A 21,034-nucleotide genomic window follows, 5' to 3' on the forward strand; every position below is an offset into this window, starting at 1 on the left:
ACTACCTATTCCTACTTTTCTCTCTCTTTTTTTTTTTTTGAGAATTAAAAATCTGCTCTAATAACAATTAGTCCAAGGTTAGATTTGTTGTCTAAAGACCAGCAAACCCAGCATTTAGCTCTCCTCTCTAATGTAATAGCTTGGATTTGTATTATCGTTTTTAGTAGCCATTAACCACATGAGGTTATTTAAACTTAAATAAAGCTATTCAAAATTAAATAAAAGAAAATATCCATGCATTACTCACACTAGTCATATATCAAGTGTTCACTATTTACATGTGGCTATGAATCTGGGGAGAAACAGATTCAGGAGGCACAGAGACACCCAACAAACTCAGCCAAAGGAGGTCCGTACCAAGACACATAGTAATTAAAATGGAAAAAAATAAGGATAAAGGAAGAATTTTAAAGGTTACAAGAGAAAAGAAGACAGTTACATACAAAAGAAACACCATAAGCTACCAGCTGATTTTTCAGGAGAAACATTGTAGGGCAGAAGGGAGTAGCATGATATATTCAAAGTGCTGAAAGGGAAGAACTTGCAGCCAAGAATGCGCTATCCTGCCAGGCTACCATTCAGAATAGGAGAGATAAAGAGTTTCCCAGATATTTCAATAAAAATGAAAAGAATTCATGACCACGAAACCAGCCCTACAAGAAATGTTAAGGGGGATTCTGTGAGTGGAAAATAAAACCCATAAGTAAGAGTAAGAAAAACCAAAAAATTAAGTATGTCTATAAAAATTAGTCAGGAAAAGCACAAAATAAGAGGATGTAAAATATGATACCAAATATGTGAAATGTGGAGGGGAAAGAAGTAAAGAATGAGGTCAAAATTAAGTGTCCTTCAGCTTGCTATAGACTGCTATAAGCAGAAGATGTTATATGTAAACTGAATGGCAACCACAAATCAAAAAACAGTAGTAGATATGCAAAAATAAAGGTAAGGAATCCAAGTATTTTACTAGAAAAAGCCAACTAATCATGAAATAAAGAATAAGAGAATAAAGGAATAGAGAGGAACCACAGAAACTACCATACAATACGTAACAAAATGGCAATAATCACTAGGAATGTCGATGTACTAAATACTCCAATCAAAAGACATAGGGTGATAGAACAGATTTTAAAAGAGAGAGAGAGACCTATCTATATGCTGCCTACAAGAGATTTATTTCATACCTAAAGACACATACAGACTCAAAGTGAAGGGATAGGGAAAACATTTATCATGCAAATGGAAGTAAGATGAAAGTCAGAGAAGCAATATTTATACTGGAAAAATAGATTTTAAAACAAGGCTGTGACAAAGGACAAAGAAGGACACTTTAGAATCATGAACAGTACAATCCAACAGGCGTGTCCACTCTCACCACTGTTATTTAACATAGCACTGGAAGTCCTAGCCACAGCAGTCAGACAAGAAGAATGAATAAAAGGAATCCACTTTGGTGAGGAAGAAGTAAAACTTTCACTTTTTACAGATGACATGATACTATATAAAGAAAACCCTAAACATTCCACCAAAAAGCTACTAGAACTGATCAATGAATTTAATAAGGTTGCAGGATACAAAATTAATGTACAGAAATCCATGGCAGTTTTTATTTTGTATATAATGAAACAACAGAAAGAGAAATTAAGAAAGCAATCTCATTTAGATTTGCACCAAAGATAATAAAATACCTAGTAATAAACTTAGCCAAGGAGGTGAAAAACCTGTACTCTGAACTATGAAACATTGATGAAAGAAATTAAAAAGGACACAAATGAGTGGAAAGATATGCCATGCTCATGAATTGAAAGAAAAAATATTGTTAAAATGTCTATACTACCTAAAGCAATGAGCATATTCAATGCAATCCCATCAAAATACCAATATTTCTCACAGAACTAGCATAAACAACCCTAAAAGTCATAGGGAACCACAGAAGACCCCAAATAGTCAAAAAAATCTTGAGAAAGAAAGACAAAGGTGGAGGTATCACAATTCCAGATTTCAAGTTATACTACAAAGCTTTAGTAATCAAAACAGTATAGTATTGGCTTAAAAATAGGTACATGGAGCAATGGAATAGAATAGAAAGACCAGAGATATATCTACGTTTATATGGTTAATTGATTTTGACAAAGGAAGAGAGAACGTACAATGAGAAAAAGATAGCCTCTTTGTTGGGGAAATTGGAAGGCTACATACAAAAGAATGAAACTGGATCACCGGCTTATCCCATACAGAAAAATAAATTCAAAATAGATTAAGGACCTAAATGTAAGACCTAAAACTATAAAAATCCTAAAAGAGCATAAGCAGTAATTTCCCCAATATTGAACATAGCACCTTTTTTCTAGATATTTTTCCTGAGGCAAGGGAAACAAAAGCAAAAGTAAACTATTGAGACTACATCAAAATAAAATGCTTCTGCACAGCAAAGGAAATGATCAACAAAACTAAAAGACAGTTAATGAATTGGAGAAGATATTTGCAAATGACATCTCTGATAAAGGGTTAGTATCTAAAATATATAAAGAACTTATACAACTCAACACCCCAAACACAAATAACCCAATTAAAAATGGGCAGAGTACATGCACAAACAGTTCTCCAAAGAGGACATACAGATGACCAACAGACACATGAAAAGATGCTCAATGTCACTCATCATCAGGGAAATGCAAATCAAAACTACAATGAGACATTACCTCATACATGTCAGAATGGCTAAAATCAAAAACATAAGAAACAAGTGTTGGTGAGGATGTGAAGAAATCCCTCACGCACTCTTGGTGGGAGCACAGGCTGATACAGCCACTGTGGAAAAGAGCATGGGGGTTCCTCAAAAAGTTAAAAATAGAACTGGGAATTTACCCAAAGAATACAAAAACACTAATGTGAAGAGATTCATGCATCCCTATATTTATTGCTGCATTATTTACAATAGCCAAGATATGGAAGCAGCTAAAGTGTTTATTGATAGATGAATGGAAAAAGATGTGGTATGTATATATACAATGGAATACTGTTCAGCCATAAAAAGAATGAAATCTTGCCATTGACAATGACATGGATGGAGCTAGAGAGTATAATGTTAAATGAAATAAGCCAATCAGAGAAAGATAAATACCATATATCTCACTTATACATGAATTTAAGAAACAAAATGAGCAAAGGAAGAGATTTTTTAAAAGAAGAGAGAGACAAAACAAGAAACAGACTCGTAACTATGGAGAACGAACTGATGGTTACCAGAGGGGAGGTGGTATGGGGATGGGTGAAATAGGTGAGGGGGATTAAAGAGCACAGTTATCATGATGAGCATGGAGTAATATACAGACCTGTTGTATCATTGTACTATATACCTGCAACGAATATGTTATGTAACTATCTGGAATATTTTTAAAATAAATAAAATAATTACATTTGGCTAGCAATTACTGTATTGGACAGTACAGATTACAGAACATTTCTGTCATCACATATTGTTCAATTGGGCAATACTGGAAGTATTTCTAAATAAAACCTTAAATTTTCAAAGTACTCTAATATTTGAAACTTTGGCATCTTTTTTTAGAGCCCTTGAGAAAGGTAGAAAAGTGTTCTTCTACTCATTTAGTTGTGGGAACAAAAGAAAAAGAAAAGGTAGAATAATGTACCAGGAAAATCTGAATTGCTAGGGAGGTAAATTACCAGGAGGCAAACCTCCTGAGTTCCTTGAAACATTCTTTTTTTTTTGACTTGAAAGTGACTGATTCATTAAAAAAAATTTTAAGTCATTTTTAAGGGAAAAATTCAAAAGAGTTCCCTGTGATGTAAGTCATGACCATTCTCACAAGCACTTACATGAGTTTGTTGCTTAAATATTTTAAATAATGCATTCAGGTCAATGCTTTTTTTTTTTTTTTTTTTTTTTTTTACTTTTATGTTCACTTCCATACAAATGGTTCAAAGGGGCTTTGAAGACCCCATTTGTTGCTCTAAAATGCTTGACTCCAAAGGCTCACTTGCAAAGCCCACAGTCCCAGAGAAGCTTCGGGATAGCAAACCCAAGTATGAGACCTGCCTCTGTTCTTTCCCAGGCAAACAATGCCTCATTTTGCCATCTTTACTCTAAGACATCTTAGAGATCTATTTCCTTCACACATCTCAAAAAATTTTAATCTCCTTAATTTTAAATATTTAAATACTTCTCCTAATCTTGAGTCCTTGGATTAGAACAATGGCTTCCATAGCTTCTGGAAAACACTTGAAAATACGTGAAAATTTTTTCCTTTAGGTGATTGCTGAAGAATTATCTGGCAATGATGACTACGTTGAACTTGCATTCAATGCACGGAAATTGGATGACAAGGTAAAGTGTTGGGCATTAACTTAACTGAAGAAAGTAATAAAGCTAGCATACAAAGTTTAATCAGATTTCCCCCTGAAGCTTTTTTTCCCCTTTCAACCCACATTATTAAACAGATCAAAGATTTCAGAGAGGTCTGCAAAGTAAGACTTCCCTCAAATTTGAGAAGCAGTCAATGAGAAGCGGGAGCAACTATAATTAAAGGAAGACAATTTTGTTACACCTAGGCTTCATTTGTTCCAAAATGTCACAGGTTGATGTGCACAGATAAATATGATTTAACCCCATTGCTAGGGCCATTTCATAAGAAAAAAGAAAAGGAAAGAAAAGTGACATTTATTAAGCACCTATATTTTCCAAGCACAGGGTTAAGAGCTTTTCCTTCATTATTAAAGTTTATTTACTTATTTTGAGAGAGAGAGAGAGGGCATGCAAGGGGTGGGGAAGGGCAGAGAGAGGGACTGAGAGAATCCCATGCAGGCTCCATGCTGTCAGCATAGAGACTGGCTTGGGGCTCCATCTCACAAACCTAGAGATCATTGCCTGAGCTGAAATCAAGAGTCAGATGCTTAACTGACTGAGCCACCCAAACACTCCTAGAGCTTTTTGTGCCTTACCACATTTAATCATTCTTACAGCCCCCTTGTAACTGGCATTATTATCTTTTGCTTTGCAAATGAGAAAAAAATTCAAAGATGAAATAACTTGTCAAGGTTATTCCATGTGTGAGTCCAGATAATCCAAGAAACAGCCACCAAGACAGGCTTAAATATCCATGGATTTTATTAAGAAAATGCTTCTGTAAGGAACATTGGGAGGAAGTTTGCAGACCACAATGCAAGTCTGATCATAAATAAAGGACTCGAGAGGGAAAGAAGAGCCTGTGGCAGTGTCCTAGAATGTCATTCAGTCTAAGGAAGGGTCAGCAAGACCATCAGGGAGTCCTAGGGCCAATATTGGCCAGCAGGAAAGTTTCAAGTCTCCCATGCCTGCCTTAATACCCTCTACACATGCAGGCACTGGCTGGGAGCACCTGATGGCAAGCCTGGCTTTTGTGCAAGTGCAGGGCTGTATTTCAGGGCACAGCAGCTGGGGCCCTTGGTCAAATATATTCCCTCTAATGGGAGGTCTGTAAATCAGTTTTCTTGGCCAACTTGTAAGTTGTAATACTGAGGATTCAGTTCCATGGGAATCTGACTCCCATCTGTGTTCTTTCTATTGTATCTCACAATAGATAGGCCAATCATAGGCCATGTGAGTCTTGTGTATACAGAAGAAGTTCTTTAGTCTCCACCCCTCAAAAAAGGTGGGAAGGGGTGTCCTTTCCAACCTCACCATATTTTTATGATCTCCCTCCAACCATATCCTTAAGTAAAAAAAAAAAACAAAACACACATCACATTAATAAATGTATGCACAAAGGATTCCATTTTCTGAGAGCACAACTAGAGAACGGGATTTTTAGAGGTGGCACTATTTTTCAAACAATTGCTTATAGGCATTAGGCTGAAAAGGGCCCATTTAGACTCTCATTAATTCATTCTTTTATTTCTTCATTCATCATTCATTCACAAACCTTTGCTGGATGCTTGTTATGAATCATATGGTGGAGAAAAGTCATGCTTTAAACCATTCTCACAACCACAATCTGGAATTCACTGTCTAACTAAGTGAAACATAAATTTTAACAGCAAGTGATACAAATAATTCTATAGCCATGATGGGATATAGGTGATATATAATCAGAGTGTCTGGAAAAGGTTAATTCATTCTGCCTAGGGACATCAGGAAAGGCTTTATCCTTAGTGTCCTGAGTAGATTGTGTGAAACTTTCATGAACTTTCGCTACCTTTTTCCATTAGCATGAACTGGGTGCTGGGAACTGCAGTATGCAATGTTGCTTGGATGTAAGCTTTTAATCTTCATTTCCTAATGGCTATTATGCTCTTCCTTTTCCATCATCTCCCCAGGTTTTGGAATAATTCACCAAATTTCTTTGTAGTATGTTTCCTGATGCCATTATAAGCCACTGGGTCAGTGTGTAGCAGTTTTAAGCTGCTCAGTTAATGGCTTATAATGGCTTCTTTCTACTTAATAGTCTCTTCAGCACCTCTAATCCACCTTCTAGCTGACTTATGTTACAGTGCAAGAGGACTTGGGGGTTTGTTAGTGGGCCCATTAGCTCTGAGGTGTTTGAATAGTTTCCCTTCATTCAAATGAGCACTCGCTCACAAAACTGAAAAAATCTCATGTAGCACTTAAAATGGTTCTAGGAGGCCATTCCCACCTTTGTCTGGGTTGATTATCCAAGGCCCTCATTACTGCTGAGCCTCAATGCCCCAGTGATGTAGACTCCAGATCCTTCAAAATGTGGTGGTTTGTAGCTCAGACTCCTTAGTAATCCAGAGAGGAGAAGGCTGAGGGCATCGCTCCTCTTTGGACTGAAAGGTGAATGGCCTCAGGTGGAAAAGGGGGAAAGCTGTAGAATTAAGGACCTCTAAGAAATACCATCTTCTTAGCTCACCTCATCCAACCTCTTCTGGAAACCAAGCTCAGCAAGGTTGGTGACTTACCCAGATACTGCTACTCCTCTGGGTATCTACTACTGCAAAGCAAACCGTCTCAACACCTAGTGACTTACTTAACTATTCTATTACATGTTATGATTTGAGGGGTCAGAAATTCAGGCCTGGTTCAATGGGGTGATTCTTCTGCTTCTTATGATGTTGACAGAAGTCATTCAATGATACTCAGCTAGGGGAGGAGCTTGTCTGGAGAGTTGAGTCTAGCATTACTCACAGACCTGGCACATGAAATGGCTGAAGGGCTGGGTTCAGCTGAGTTAGTCAGCCAGTGTGCCAGCATAGTAGTCTTGGGTTAGTCACATTTCCCACATGGTGGCTGACTTTTCCCAAAGAAAGCATCCCTGGAAAACAGAAAAGCTGTGTGGCCTTTTATGACCTAGCCTTGGAAGTCATGCAGTATCACTTGTGCCGCATTGTTAGTTATATGTAAGTCATAAGGCTGCCCAGAATCAAAGAGAGGGGAATTAGACTCCATACTCTGATGGGGAAGTGGCAAAGTTGTACTGTAGAAAAGCATGTGGACAGTGGACATGGTGGTAGCCATCTTTGGAAAATGCAATTTGCCACAGTATTTTTGTGACAGAATCAGATACAATTATTTTATGTCACAGCTAGAAAAATAGTTCCCAGAGTTTATCAAGGAGAACCTCTTTCTTGCTTTTAGCATTATCTACATAACCTACATATTAGCAGTTAATTGAGAAGATGTATCATGACTAAACCCACTGAGATAAATAAAGGTCTTGATTTTTTTAATTTCATTAATTAGTATCATGAGAGCAACTAATTTGACAGACACTTGAAACTTTTCAGTATGAATATGTGGGTAAACTACACATGAAACTATGCCATATCCAACTCAGACAATGGGTATAGGTCATCTGATTCCCGAGGCCCCTTGTAATATTCTGGTAACCTTCTAATACCCAAATATGTCAGGTAGAAAGCCTCTGATCTAATATAATAGCCTTCTTTTACAGATGAGAACAATGACATTCAGAGATGTGAAATGATTTACCCAAGGCCACACACACACACACACACACACGCACACGCACACGCACACGCACACAATCAGTGGCAGAGAAGGATTCAATCAGGTTGCCTAATGAAAATCTAAACTTTTCTTCAGGACAAAGGGTAAATGAATATAAGTTGAAATGGTCTCTAGATGTGGGGGACTTGGTAATGTTTTCATGTATTTCAGGGAAATAGGAACAGGGAGAAAGGAGGTGAAGGTATGCTGTGGGCAGCAGTCCTCAAAGTGTGGTTCAGGGTCCCAAGACCCTTTCAGGGGAATGCATGAGGTCAAAACTGTTTTCATAATAATACTAAGATTTTATTTTCTTTCTTCACTCTCATTCATTCACATGTATACAATGGGTTTCTGTAAGTGGCATTACATCTAATATCACCACAGACTGAATGCAGAAACAGATAGGAGTATCCTGTTGCCTTCTATTAAACTAATTTGAAAAAATGTAAAGTAATGCCATTTTTCTGCCTATTTTTTAAATTTGGAAATGCCAATTGTTTTCCATTAAAATTCTATTTTTGTTATGATGTACTGGGTTCATTTTTATTTTTTAAATGATATAACAAATGAATATTTTTTAAATTTCAGTTTTAGTTGATAATATGGTAAATAACAATAGATATAATCTACTTAAACAAAAGCTCCTTGGGGTTCTCAGTAATTTTTAAGAAGGTAAAGGGGTTTTAGAACCAAAGAGTTTGAGAACTGCTGTTGTAGGGTATACGTACTTTGCAAAATCACAATGACAGAGAAATGCCCCTTTTCTTTTGATAGAAACAATCATTTTTAATTTGCTTTTCCAGCAGATCAGCAGCTATCTAAGATCGAAATCCAGAGTTCTTGAAATCTGAAAGGTAGTCTTCAATGACAGCCACACATAAAATAGATTAGGTTTGCAAGAAATAACATTTATCTAACGTTAATACAACTCACTTAATGGAGAGATGGGTTTTCTTTTTTTTTTTCCCCATTTTTATTTTTTATAATAGTTTATTGTCAAATTGGTTTCCATATAACACCCAGTGCTTCTCCCCACAAGTGCCCCCCACCATGACCATCACCCCCTCCCTCCCTCCCCCTACCCCTTCAGTCCATGGTTCGTTTTCAGTATTCAGTGAATACTTGATCTGTGTCCCTCACTCTTCCCTGCTCTCTTTCCCCCTTCCTCTCCCCATGGTCCCCTGGGTTTCCTAAAGTACATTTAGTACATTAGCAGCTAGTTGACAATTAATCTAATAAGTAAGTAGAATATGAATGTAATGACTCTGGAACATTCAAGCTAACAAAGTGCATTCTTTCTCCTCTTTTTCATGAGAAAGTATTTGTGTTGGTATGCTGGAACTAATTCTCTCACTGGTGATCTCCACATCTCTAGTAGTAATCATTATAAACTCCATTTTTAGTGTTCCCAAGATGCTAGATTGATGAGATACTGTATAAACAGACACATAGGTCTTGAAAGCAGAGGTGGGCAAACTTTTTCTATAAGACCAGATGGTAAATATTTTAGACTTTGCAGGCCAGATAGTCTCTGTCCTAACTACTCAGCTCTGCTTCTGAGGCATGGACACAACTATATACAATATATAAATGAATGAGTATGGCAGCATTCCGGTAAACCTTTATTCACAAAAACAAGCAATGGGCCGGATTTAGGCCACACACCATAGTTTGCCAACCCCTGTTCTAAAGCAACATTAAATCTCTACCTGCTGGGCTGCAATTTTACTATGTTCAAATATGCCTGTCTGAAAACTAACTTAGCTTGTGTTGATGACAGCAAGTTTAATTAATGAGCATCTATTGTGTACCTGGTGTCAGGTATCTAACCCACATTATCTCCAAAACTCAAAACCATATTCCCAAAGGTGGATATTATTAACATTTTACAGATGAAGCATAGTAAGGTTAAACAGCTTGTCCAAAGTCACAAAGGTAGAAAGCTATAGAGTTTGGATATGGCCCCAAATCTTTCCGATAATCTTTTCTTATTCCGATATTCCTTATTAAGATCAATGTCATATAAATGCACTGCTTCTGTTTCTATTCCAAATCTCAATTGATTGCTTATTGTCTTCTTGCCTGACAAAATGTCTTTCATATTGGACTAAAAGGCCAGGGTGATGTAGCCTCCAAGTTATTAAAAATTTTACCAGAGTAAAACTTCAGTAAAATGCCTATATCATTAACCTTGCTTGCACTGAGCTGTCCCAAAGGCCATTTTAATGCCTTAAAGGTCAAGCAAAAGAAAGCCAAAAATTCCACAGTGTGACATGTAACCATACAATTAGTCCCAGAGTTGTTGTTTTTAAGTTACAAATTTTTGAGTATACATTTAAGATATTTTTGAGCTGCTTATGAGTTGTTTTATTTCTAGAAATCAAATGCCTCTCTAGTAGTAATCATCCCTGATAGTTGTGTGTCGTAACCCGCGCTCAAAGTGTCCTCATACACTGTGTCTGTTGTTGCTAATAATTGTGGCAGCAACACTTTTTGAGTACTTATCATTGCCAGGTGCTGGACTCAACATATCACATGGATGGATCAGTGATTCCCACAGTGGTAGGAGGCAAAATGTGACATCTTTCCATTTACCAACCAGAAAACTGAGCCCTGGGGAAATTAAGTATCTTGCCCCAGATCATGGAGATTGTATATAGTGGAGTCAGGATTTGAAAGCAGTACTAAAGGTGGTGTGCCCATAGTAGATTCTCAAGTACATGAAGGCAGAGATGGCGTCTGATCTTTCCTTCCTTGATTTATTCTATGTCCTCCTGACAACATCTCTGTGCTGTCCCTATAAATAATATTTTATTTTATTTTTAAATGTTTAGTTTTGAGAGCGAGCGAGCAAGAGAGAGCACAAACTGGGGATGGTCTGAGAGAGTGGGACAGAGCATCCGAAACAGGCTCTGCGCTGATAGCAGGGAGCCTGATGTGGGGCTGCACCCACTAGCTGTGAGATCGTGAGTCAGACTGAAGTCCAACACTCAACTGACTGAGCCACCCAGGTGCCCCACCCTAAATAGTGGGGTTTTTTTTAATGTTTATTTATTTTTTAGGGAGAGAGACACAGCGGGTGAGCAGGGGACTGTCAGAGAGAGAGGGAGACGCAGAATCAGAAGCAGGCTCCAGGCTCTGAGCAAACAGTCAGCACAGAGCTTGACTAAGCACTGAGCCTGATGCAGGGCTTGAACCCACAAACTGTGAGATCATGTCCTGAGCTGAAGTCAGCTACCCAACCGACTGAGCCACCCAGGCGCCCCTCTGAAGAGTGTTTTAAAGGAAAGGAAAATAAAATAGAAAAAACATTGTGATATACTACCAAGAGAAAAAAAAGGTATTAAAGTGTATATAAAGTGTGATTATAAATATATTTTTAAAAGAAAATTATGTCTAGATTCTAGAAAAATATTTACCAGAATGTTATTGATAGTTGCAGAATTATGGGTATGAGTATGGGCTGAGTTCTTTCCCTTTTTTTTTTATACTTCTATTTTTAAATAAAAATAATAACAAAAGTTTAACATATAAATGAAAGAAAAAGAAAATAACTGATAAAATTCCTTCAGTGTGGTCAGCAATTTTTAAGTGCAATTGACCAGCATGTTCCCTGAGGAAGCAACAATCTATTTAAGGAAACAAACCTGAAGCTCCAAGAGAGGAACCCAAGGGCATCTAGAAAGAAGCTAATGTGGCTCACATCCATTATGAAAGGGAGTTAAGAGGGAGGTTCCAGTCTTTTAAGATGAGTGTTGAAACAGAAATAAGTGGGGGAGGGGAGGAGTGTGAATGTTTTGAGTAAAAGAGGTAGAGGTGGAAATTAGCTACCAGTTTGTCTGGGAGGGAAAAGGGCCATTTTGGTGGGCAGACAGAGTTTGCAGGACAGACTTAGTGACAAAAACAGCCATTGTAGGTTCTTGACAAGATGAAGGCTGTAGTAAGTTGGTACCTTCAAAAATAGAATGGGAGGGTATACGCCAGACTCTGAATGTTGTGGCTAATGGTGTTTAGTTCCAGGCTGGGGTGGGAAGACCAGAAAGAGGAAAATAAATATTCCTATCTCTCATCTTTTCTTTTTCTAAAGTGTTCTACAAAGTTTCTAGTTTCTAGGCTGATATTCTTTCGTTAGAGCTAGTCATATTATTTTCCTGCTCAAGATCTGACATTGGCTCCCAACTGCTTCCCAAGGCAGATGCAGAGCATTGTCTCAATGTCAACATTGTCTCAAAACTCCTCTCTACCTCCTTAGGCTGCAGTGGAATTAAGCTGCTTAGTGTGCCTCTCTGTCCACTCTTTCATGCCTGCAATCATTCTGTTCCATCCCTAGAAATACCTTCCTCACAACCATATTTCCCGGTGAAAATCCATCAGCTCCCTCTCTTCTCATTCAGTCATTCATTTATACTTAGCCTTGACTTATGTTTATTTGTGTACTTGTCTTACCACCAAACCAGATGGTACTTTGAAGGGTTGAAACTAAGTTTTATCCTTCCTTCTTTATTAACATCAAGCACAAAGACTCTATGATCAGTATATTTCCTGAGAATATTTGATTGAGCTGAAGACTAGGATGGCTTTAGGCTTCATTCTGTTTGACTGCAGTCTAGAATTGGGGAGGGGAGGGGTTGGGGGGGAATCACTTGATGGAATACCTAATAAGAGTGTGGTGACTAAGGCTATTGCTCAGATGGCCTCCCATTCTATACCAGTTGTTCATGTCATTCATTCATTTATTTATGTATTTATTCATACATTCCATAAACACTATATACCACTAAAGCCTAGATATTGTAAAAGATGAGGAAGTGGTAGAGATATAAAAGAAAATCAGATATAGTCCCTCCTTCCTGAATGTTCATAATCTATTGGGATAGAAACTAAGTATACAAGAAGGATAGGGATATGTCTACTTTCAGCAATGAAGTACCTGCTTGTTCTACACTATTCTCCCAACGAAAATGACTTGAAACACTGGATAAGATCTAAGAGATACCCGTTTGAAGGTCCTAAGACCATCAGGTTTTGAGGGGCCAAAAATGGAGAGAAGAGAAATCCACTGAGATGATTCAGACATTCTATCCAGGTTTCCCACTCAAGGCAGTTCCTCAAGCCTGATTCGTAAAACACCATGGCCTAGCAGGAAATAGCTACTAAGAAATAAGAAAGTAAGCAGAGGTCCTTTGTAATCTCATGGGCCTGGAGAAGCAAAACTGAAGTTCAAGGATACTGAGAGAGCTGGGACTCAGAGAAATAGTCTGAATGTCTTATTCTCCCAAGACAACCACTAATTGGCAAATAGCAGCATAAAGAGAAACCGAACAAAAAGCTAGAGCCAAGAGATTATGGAGGTAAACAAAGCCTTGGAGAGTCTCACAAAAATTAGCATTGAGGACTTGTCAAGGAACAACAGCCCTTATAAATACAAAGCCTTTTCATTGGAGCCCTTTAAAGACTATTTTCAAAGAATAAGTGAATCAAAAATATATTGCACCTATAAAGATTTTTTAAGAAACCTACCTCTAAATATCTCAACCTTAATTGGAGTCAGGTGACTGCCCCAATTCTAACTGCTTGCCAGACTCTTGATAAAGACTCATCTGAGGCCTTTATTATCTTTTTTACAGTGTCTGCTATACCAAGAGGCAAAACAAGAAACAGATAATAAAAATAGATCCAAAGGTGATCTAGATATCATAGTCATCAGACATAGGCTTTAACAGTGACTCTAATCAAAATGTTTAAGACAACAGAACATTGCTTTCCAAAAACTGGCATTTGAATTGATCTTTGAAGAATACTTCAGATCTCACTTAACCAAGAATGCACTTCTCAAAGGACTTGGAGTTCAGATGCAACTCATTCTAGCCAAGGGTGGATCACAGAGATGAAGAACAAAGCAGGGAAGGGTCAAATCCTACAGTATTTGATCCAAGGCAGGATCAAGTGTGTGTAGGTGAGGAAAAACTAATTTTTTTCTATCTATTTTAGGATTTCTTCAGTAAATCGGACCCATTTCTGGAAATTTTTCGTATGAATGATGATGCAACCCAGCAGCTTGTGCACCGAACTGAGGTGAGAAGAGTTACCTTTAGCTATGCCATCTCATCTCCTAAGATAATAAATTGACCTGTTTTGAGAAACTTCTTACATTTCTTAATGTTTATAGTTGTGCACTCAGGCCTGGAGTCTTCACTGTCCTTAAGAGGACTCTCTGCCTTTTGTAGCTTTTTATTCTCTATTTAGATGTTAGAAGACCCCTTCTCACCCAAATTTTCCATTGTTGACCTTCAATACAGAGAGTCAGCAAAATGCTTATAATTAAAAAATGAATATTAGCTAACATGTGATGAGTGTGATTAGGTGCCAAGCATTGTACTAAGAGGTTTGTATGTATTACTTTTTTTACTTCTCATAACAATCCCTTGACATGATTATTATTACTCCCATTTTATAGTTGATTAACTGAAGCTTTGGGAAGGCCAGTGACTTTCCAGGTTCACACAGCTAGCAAGGGGTGAAGCAGAGGTTGGAACTGAGTTTGTTTAGCCTGAGCTTCATGATAATTTGGGAAGCTCAGCTGCCACTTGCTCTCGCCGCAGCTCCTTCACATGCCCCCTTGTCTTTCTCTCTGGGGTTCCAACCATATCCCCTATTACCCCACCACCCACTACCCAGTGCCACACACCTACTCAACATCCAACCCCAATCCCCACTTTTCATTTTGTTTATAAGCTAGACAAAGAGAGAGTCTGTGGAGATGAGAAGTACTTAGATAAGGAAGAAATGGGTGATTGTGAGAAATGGCAGGGCTGAGAGAAGACTTTTGTGCATGCATATATATAAACCACTGGTGGGGTAAAGGAAGAAGGAGCCCTCGTAGTGGGGGTTCCATGTTCCCACGACCCCATACTGGAACTCCATTTCCACTTTCCTGAAGTAATAGACTTGCAAGTAGTATTTGGGGAACTTTTTGTGTCATATTTAAGGTGAACAAGAATTAAATAGTCTTGGATGGGCAAAGTCTGTGGATACCATCTAGTTCATAGTTGGCATTTAATAAAATGTGCTTAATAAAAGAATGAATAAATAAATGGAGCTGAGGATAGATAGTATGTCTGCTACATGTTATAGTACAAGATGATTCTCTGGACCCCTGGGAAATAATTTGGGTTACAGTAGTTTCCCTGAGTGGCACCTTATTGCCACCACCAAATAGAGTCCTTTTCACAGATACAGACCCCTTTGGTGGGACAGACTTCTTTCAGGAGAAGTAAGTAAACTTTGGGGAGAATTAAAAGTAGTGTCCATTCATGCTTTTGTTTCTGTCAGTGAATGGGAGCTTAAATGTGCAGACAGAAGGGAGATGAAGGTGTATCATTAGACTTCTCTCCCAAGATGTCCGTCTCCTTTGCTCCTCACACCATTCCTTTTCTCATTATTGGTATTGGCAAATTCTCCTATTCCCAAGAATCTCTAGAACTCCTTCCATACCTAATTGCTGTCTCAAAAGCAATGTGATTGTAATGTTTTCCAGCAAGTCAAGCAACATAACATTGATTTTTTTTCCTCTTTCTTATTCAACAGATCTGAAATAAATACTAGGCAATTCTGTTCTTTTGGAGAAAGCACACACATGCACACACACAGATTCCAATTTCATGGGAAATTTCTAGTTGAAACCTTGATCTGTTATTTTTTCAAAACTCTTGCAATGAAATATCACTTGTTAGTATTTTTATATAAAGGTGAGAACTTTAAATTAACCCAAATACTTTTATCTAACTTTTCTTCTCACAACAACTTTGATCATCTCCAGGGTATCAGGGCACAAGAAAAAGCCCCACAGGAACATAATTTTTGTACTTTAATGCATTAAAAGAAATTTAATAATGAGTCCATGATACAATCAATAATTCATAGTTATATTAAGGAACCCAGTAGAAGAGGGAATTACTTATAAAATAATTATGTTATTTGGATAGAGAATTAATTTTTTTTATAATGCTAAGAACTTCTGCTAACTAAAACTTTCACAGGAAGAAAAATCAATATGACAGAATTCCATTTTACTTTATTTGTATGGACCTTAGATTGGTGGTTCTCAAATTTTATGCATCAGAATCATCTATGGGGCCCACCTTGAGTTTCTGTCAGTAGGTCTGGGTGCAACCTAGAATTCTGCACTTTTAACAAGTTCCCAGGTAATGCCGGTTCTCCTGCTATTCCAACGACCACACTTTGGGAACCCCTATCCTAGAATACACAGTATAGTCCTAGGCATAGAGCACATTCTCATACATTCTAAGTCTATTCAAATTATTTGAATCATAGTAATGGCAGGCTGATTTGACTTGTATGGACTCTAGGACAGGATTAGTAAGCTGCTTTCAGAAAGATTTCACTGTATTATAGACTTAGTTTGTGACACTAAAGATCTGAAGATCTGCCGTATCATACCTTCCTATGATAGCTGGTATAAGTATGCTCTTGGGACTTTTCTTTTAGAAACTTCTCCTCTGACTTGAATCTGCTCTAACCTGAGGTCATGAGTGACCAAACACTATTCAATTCTTTAGCAGTAAAAATATCCTGCTACAATCCCTACACCAACCAAAAGTCTCAATAGAAGACTCAGTAGAAGAAAAAATACTCAATAGAAGAGAATTTATGCCATAGGAATGACACTCCTACAGAACTAGGGATCCTTTATCTAGCTCCTTTCGGTGTAGTAGAGGTCACCCCCGGCAGCCACATGCTGTACAGTATTTCTGCCATTATTCATTAGACAGCAGCCAGGCCAGTGACCTCAGGAGTTCTGCTCATAACGAGCCACTTAGTGGGCACCCTTAAAAGATTTGCTACTCCAAGTTTTCATTAAGATACCTACTCCAGATAGTTGTTCTTTTCATAAACACCACAATACTTCTCAAATGTTTTTTATATTGAAATGTGAAAATGTCAAGCATTCCCTCCCCAACCCATCACTCCTCTCTTTCTTTCCTCAGGTTGTAATGAATAACTTAAGCCCAGCCTGGAAATCATTCAAAGTATCAGTCAATTCTCTATGCAGTGGAGATCCAGACCGCCGACTGAAGGTCAGATATCTATGTCTGAAAAATGCAGTTGTTTATGTATTTAACTCTCCTCTTTCTCATGTGAATGTTGGAAAACCCAAAATTTTCTGTACTGCTTACCCAAATCTCTTAGTGTCTTGATGGAAGATACAGGTGATATTTCTTCTACAAGAGCCATTGAAGCTCATGAGATAGCCGAAGATAAATGCCAATTGTGTTATGTCAAGAGGGAAAGTCCATGGCTTCTCTGAGACAAACTGTGGCAATAAGTTCATGACGTGATTGGGAATTATTAAGAATACAGACATTACTGTATCAATTATCTATTGCGTAATCCAACATGTAGTAGCTTAAAAAAATAACTATTTGTTTAGCTTATGACTCTATGCACTGGCAAGTTGAGTTCATGTAGGAAGTTCTTCTCTTGGTCTTGCTTGGACTCCTTCATGTATTTGCAGGGTGGCTCTGCTTCTGGGCCTTGACCAGCTATCATCAGGAATGCCTGGGTGTTTGAGCCATCTCTCATCATCCAGAAGGCTAGTTTGGCCTTGTACACACAATGACCTGAGAGTTCCAAAAGAGCAAGAACAGAAGTTGCAAAGCCTCTTAAGATCTAGTCACAGACCACATACAAGGTCACTTCCTCCACTTTCTATTGGCCAAAGCAATTCACATGGCCATCCCAGAGTCAAGGGGTGAAGAAATCAACTCAGCCACCTGGTGATGGGAACTGCAAAGTATGGTGGCCATTATTTTCAATCTACCACAAATCCATTTTGGGTATATACAGATTGGAAGAAAAGACACACTGTGAGGGTAACCAAAGGAAAACAAGAAGCCGAATGTCAGAAGCAGACTCCAGGAGGCATTTTTTATGGCCCAAGAACTGACCCTCCTTCTACTGTAGAAGTCCAGAAGCTCCATGTTATCAATACCCCAGAGTTGATTCTACAAATTCAGGATAACTAAGTGAAATCAGTAGAAACCAGAGCCTATAAATTTAAGGGCCAGTTGATTCATACTGAGTGAGAAGCATGTCCATGAAGCAGACTCAGTATTTGCATCAGTTTAATCAGGGCATTTTGTCTATGTGGGCCAGCCATAGGAAAGACAACTATCAGACAGTTGCTATAATAGCCTGAAAGCAGAGCCCAGGTGCTGGGTAACAGGGAGGGTGAATGGCTTCAGACTCTGAAAGCCTGGGGCATCTACCTCCACTATGGGAAGATCAGCTCATTAGGCAGACTACGCATTCATGTTGATCCTTCAGGGCATCTAATCTCCTAGAAACTGATGGGCGTTTCCAATGTTTGTCTTTGTAACTTTACATTTTCCTCACCCTTTTTCCCTCACAAACCTTCTTCTGATAGCATTATTTTGATTTGTCCGCATTGTCAGATTAGAATCCGATTTCTCTAATGTGACCTTTTATATCTTTGCTTAACACCATTCTTTGTGGACTTGGTGCTTGAACTCTCAGTAGACACATTTACTTCCATGTTCTTGAGGAGAAACTCAGAGCTGTCCCTAACATCTTGTCTCCTGTAAGAGCTAAGATCCTTCAAGCTTCACTTGCCATCGGAACTGTCTTTCACATCAAAATAAGGACTCCTGACTGTTTGGTACTCAATGCATCAGCTCATATGTAGAAGAAATGCCAAAAGCTTTAGCTTTCAGGCATAGGGTGATGATTTTCGTCTGTATTCTGAGCACCTCCATCCCATTCCCAGGGAGCTAATTGACCCTGTTTGGGACAGAAATCAAATAATATGTCCATTAGCAATAGATCAACTCTGTCATAGGGAGTTATTAATTGAATAAAAGGGGTAAGTTGTGTGTAATTGAATAAATAAAAATGCAGAGAAGCAGCACTTTATGGCCTTGTGAGTGTTTTGCTATTTGTAGAGGAATAAGCGGGAATAAAAGAGGTAGATGATGAGTGATAGATGAGAAAAAAAGAGAAAGAAAGAAAGAAATAGGGCATTGGAGAGGGAGAGGGAAGAAGGGAAGAAGGAAAGGACCAGAGCTTCTCAACAGCGGCACAACTGACATTTGAATTTTGTTGGAGGGGCCTAACCTGTGCATTCTAGGATGTTTTGCAGCATCCCTGGCTACTCAGTGTTAGTAATAGCCCACCCCCATCAGTCTTACAGCCGAAAGTCTACCAAACACATTGCTAAATGTTTTCTGGAAGGTAAAATTACTTCTGATTGAGACCCAATGGTTTCAAACTTAGCATGCATCAGAACCACCTAGAAAACTTGCTAAAACACAGATTATATATAATTGCTAAATATATATGTATATATATATAATTGCTAAATACACACACACACACATATACATATATGTGTATATATATATGTATCAAGGCTTCTGATTCAAGAGGTCTAGAGTGAGCCTGAGAATTTTGCAGTCTAACAAGTTCCTGGGTAACGCTGACCTTTCTCTCTTCCTGGAAAGCCTTCCTCAGTCTGCTTTTCTTGAAACAGGCTGCTTTCCTTCGGGTCTCTTAAATCTCCCTCCACTTTCAGAAAACGTTGCTCTTTAGCTTCTATGGGATACCTTCTAGCCCTTTCCACCTACCCCCATTAAACTACCCCTCAACTTGTTTTGAAAAGTTCTGTTTACATCTCTGTCTCTTCGGGTAGATGACTTGGCCTTTCCAGTTTGCTTCTTCAGGGTGAGAACCATGTCTTGTTCACTGTGTATGCAGGTGTCTAGCACAGCACTTGGCACAGAGTGGATACCCAGTAACTTTTTTTTAAATGTTCATTTAAAGGGGCACCTGGGTGGCTCAGTCAGTTAAGTGTCCGACTTTGGCTCAGGTCATGATCTCACGGTTTATGGGTTTGAGTCCCATGTTGGGCTCTATGCTGACTGCTCAGAACCTGGAGCCTGCTTCCAATTCTGTGTCTCCCTCTCACTCTGCCCCTTCCCTACTTGTGTTCAGTCCTGTCTCTCTCTCTCTCTCTCTCTCTCAAAAACAAATAAACATAAAAAATTTCTTAAACGTTCATTTATTTATTTTGAGAGGTAAAGGGAGAAAGGGAGAAATTCTCCCAGTACTCACCATGGGGCTAGATCCCATGAACTGTAAATCATGACCTGAGCCTAAATCAAGAGTCAGATGCTTAGCCAACTGAGCCACCAAGGCGTTGCTACCCAGTAACTTTTTGTAGAATGAATGGTTAGAGGTGCGAGGGAAGTACTGACAGGTCACCAGGGGGTATGTAACCTTAGTGAGGCAGGGGCTGGAGGGGAGAGGGGGATTGCCTACACCAGTATTTGGTATGCTGGAGTTTACCAAGCCACAAAGCCAATGTTGCACTCACCTTCTCACAGTATCCAAATGCAGTTTTCTGAAAGGCATGATAGACTTCCTGTATTGCCCTTTACTTGTATTCATTATTTTGTTACAAAGGCCACTGTGAATTTTTCATAATGCTGTCCCTAGCCAGCTTTCTCCAAAATAAAATGGCACCATATTGGCAGGCAGCATCTCTGTCCAGGTGGGTGTCATTCTTCCTACCACCCAAGAAAATTAGATAGTGAATCCAAATTTTTTTAATTTTAAAAATACTCTGTCAGGTTAGATTTTAGCAATCTTAGCAAAAGATTGATACTTAGGTCTTTGTCCCGAATGAGGCTTGATATTTTTAATTCTCCTTTATTCAGGACCCACATGAACACCCAAGTTCACATAACCTGCTTTTTCTATTTTGCTTTTATTTATTTATTCTGTACTTTGTGTAAAAAATAAAAACTTTCAAAGAAGCCTTTTCCACAAACTGATGTTTTAACTTATTGCAGAAATATTCAAACATACGTAAGAGTAGAGAGATGATACACTAACTCCCCAGGCCCAGCACACTGCCCCAACAATTATTATCTCAGAGCCAATTTCACCTCACACATAGCCCTAACACCCATTTCTCCCTTTCTCTCCCCACTGGATAATTTTGAAGCAAATCCCAGACCAGGGCCAGCT

At 38.5% G+C, this 21,034-nt stretch overlaps 1 protein-coding gene across 4 annotated transcripts in view; it reads left to right on the plus strand.

Annotated features, from left to right (window-relative positions):
• CPNE4 (copine 4) overlaps nt 1-21,034 on the plus strand; it is a 436,822-nt gene that overhangs the window by 321,715 nt on the left and 94,073 nt on the right. For all 4 annotated transcript variants that reach the window (XM_029940289.1, XM_029940290.1, XM_029940292.1 and 1 more), the window contains 3 exons: nt 4,274-4,348; nt 13,958-14,041; nt 16,975-17,064. In XM_029940289.1, the coding sequence (XP_029796149.1) occupies nt 4,274-4,348; nt 13,958-14,041; nt 16,975-17,064 (249 nt within the window). The remainder of the gene's footprint in view (nt 1-4,273; nt 4,349-13,957; nt 14,042-16,974; nt 17,065-21,034) is intronic.

Source organism: Suricata suricatta, chromosome 5 (genome assembly GCF_006229205.1).
Source record: "Suricata suricatta isolate VVHF042 chromosome 5, meerkat_22Aug2017_6uvM2_HiC, whole genome shotgun sequence".
Lineage (NCBI taxonomy): Eukaryota > Metazoa > Chordata > Mammalia > Carnivora > Herpestidae > Suricata > Suricata suricatta.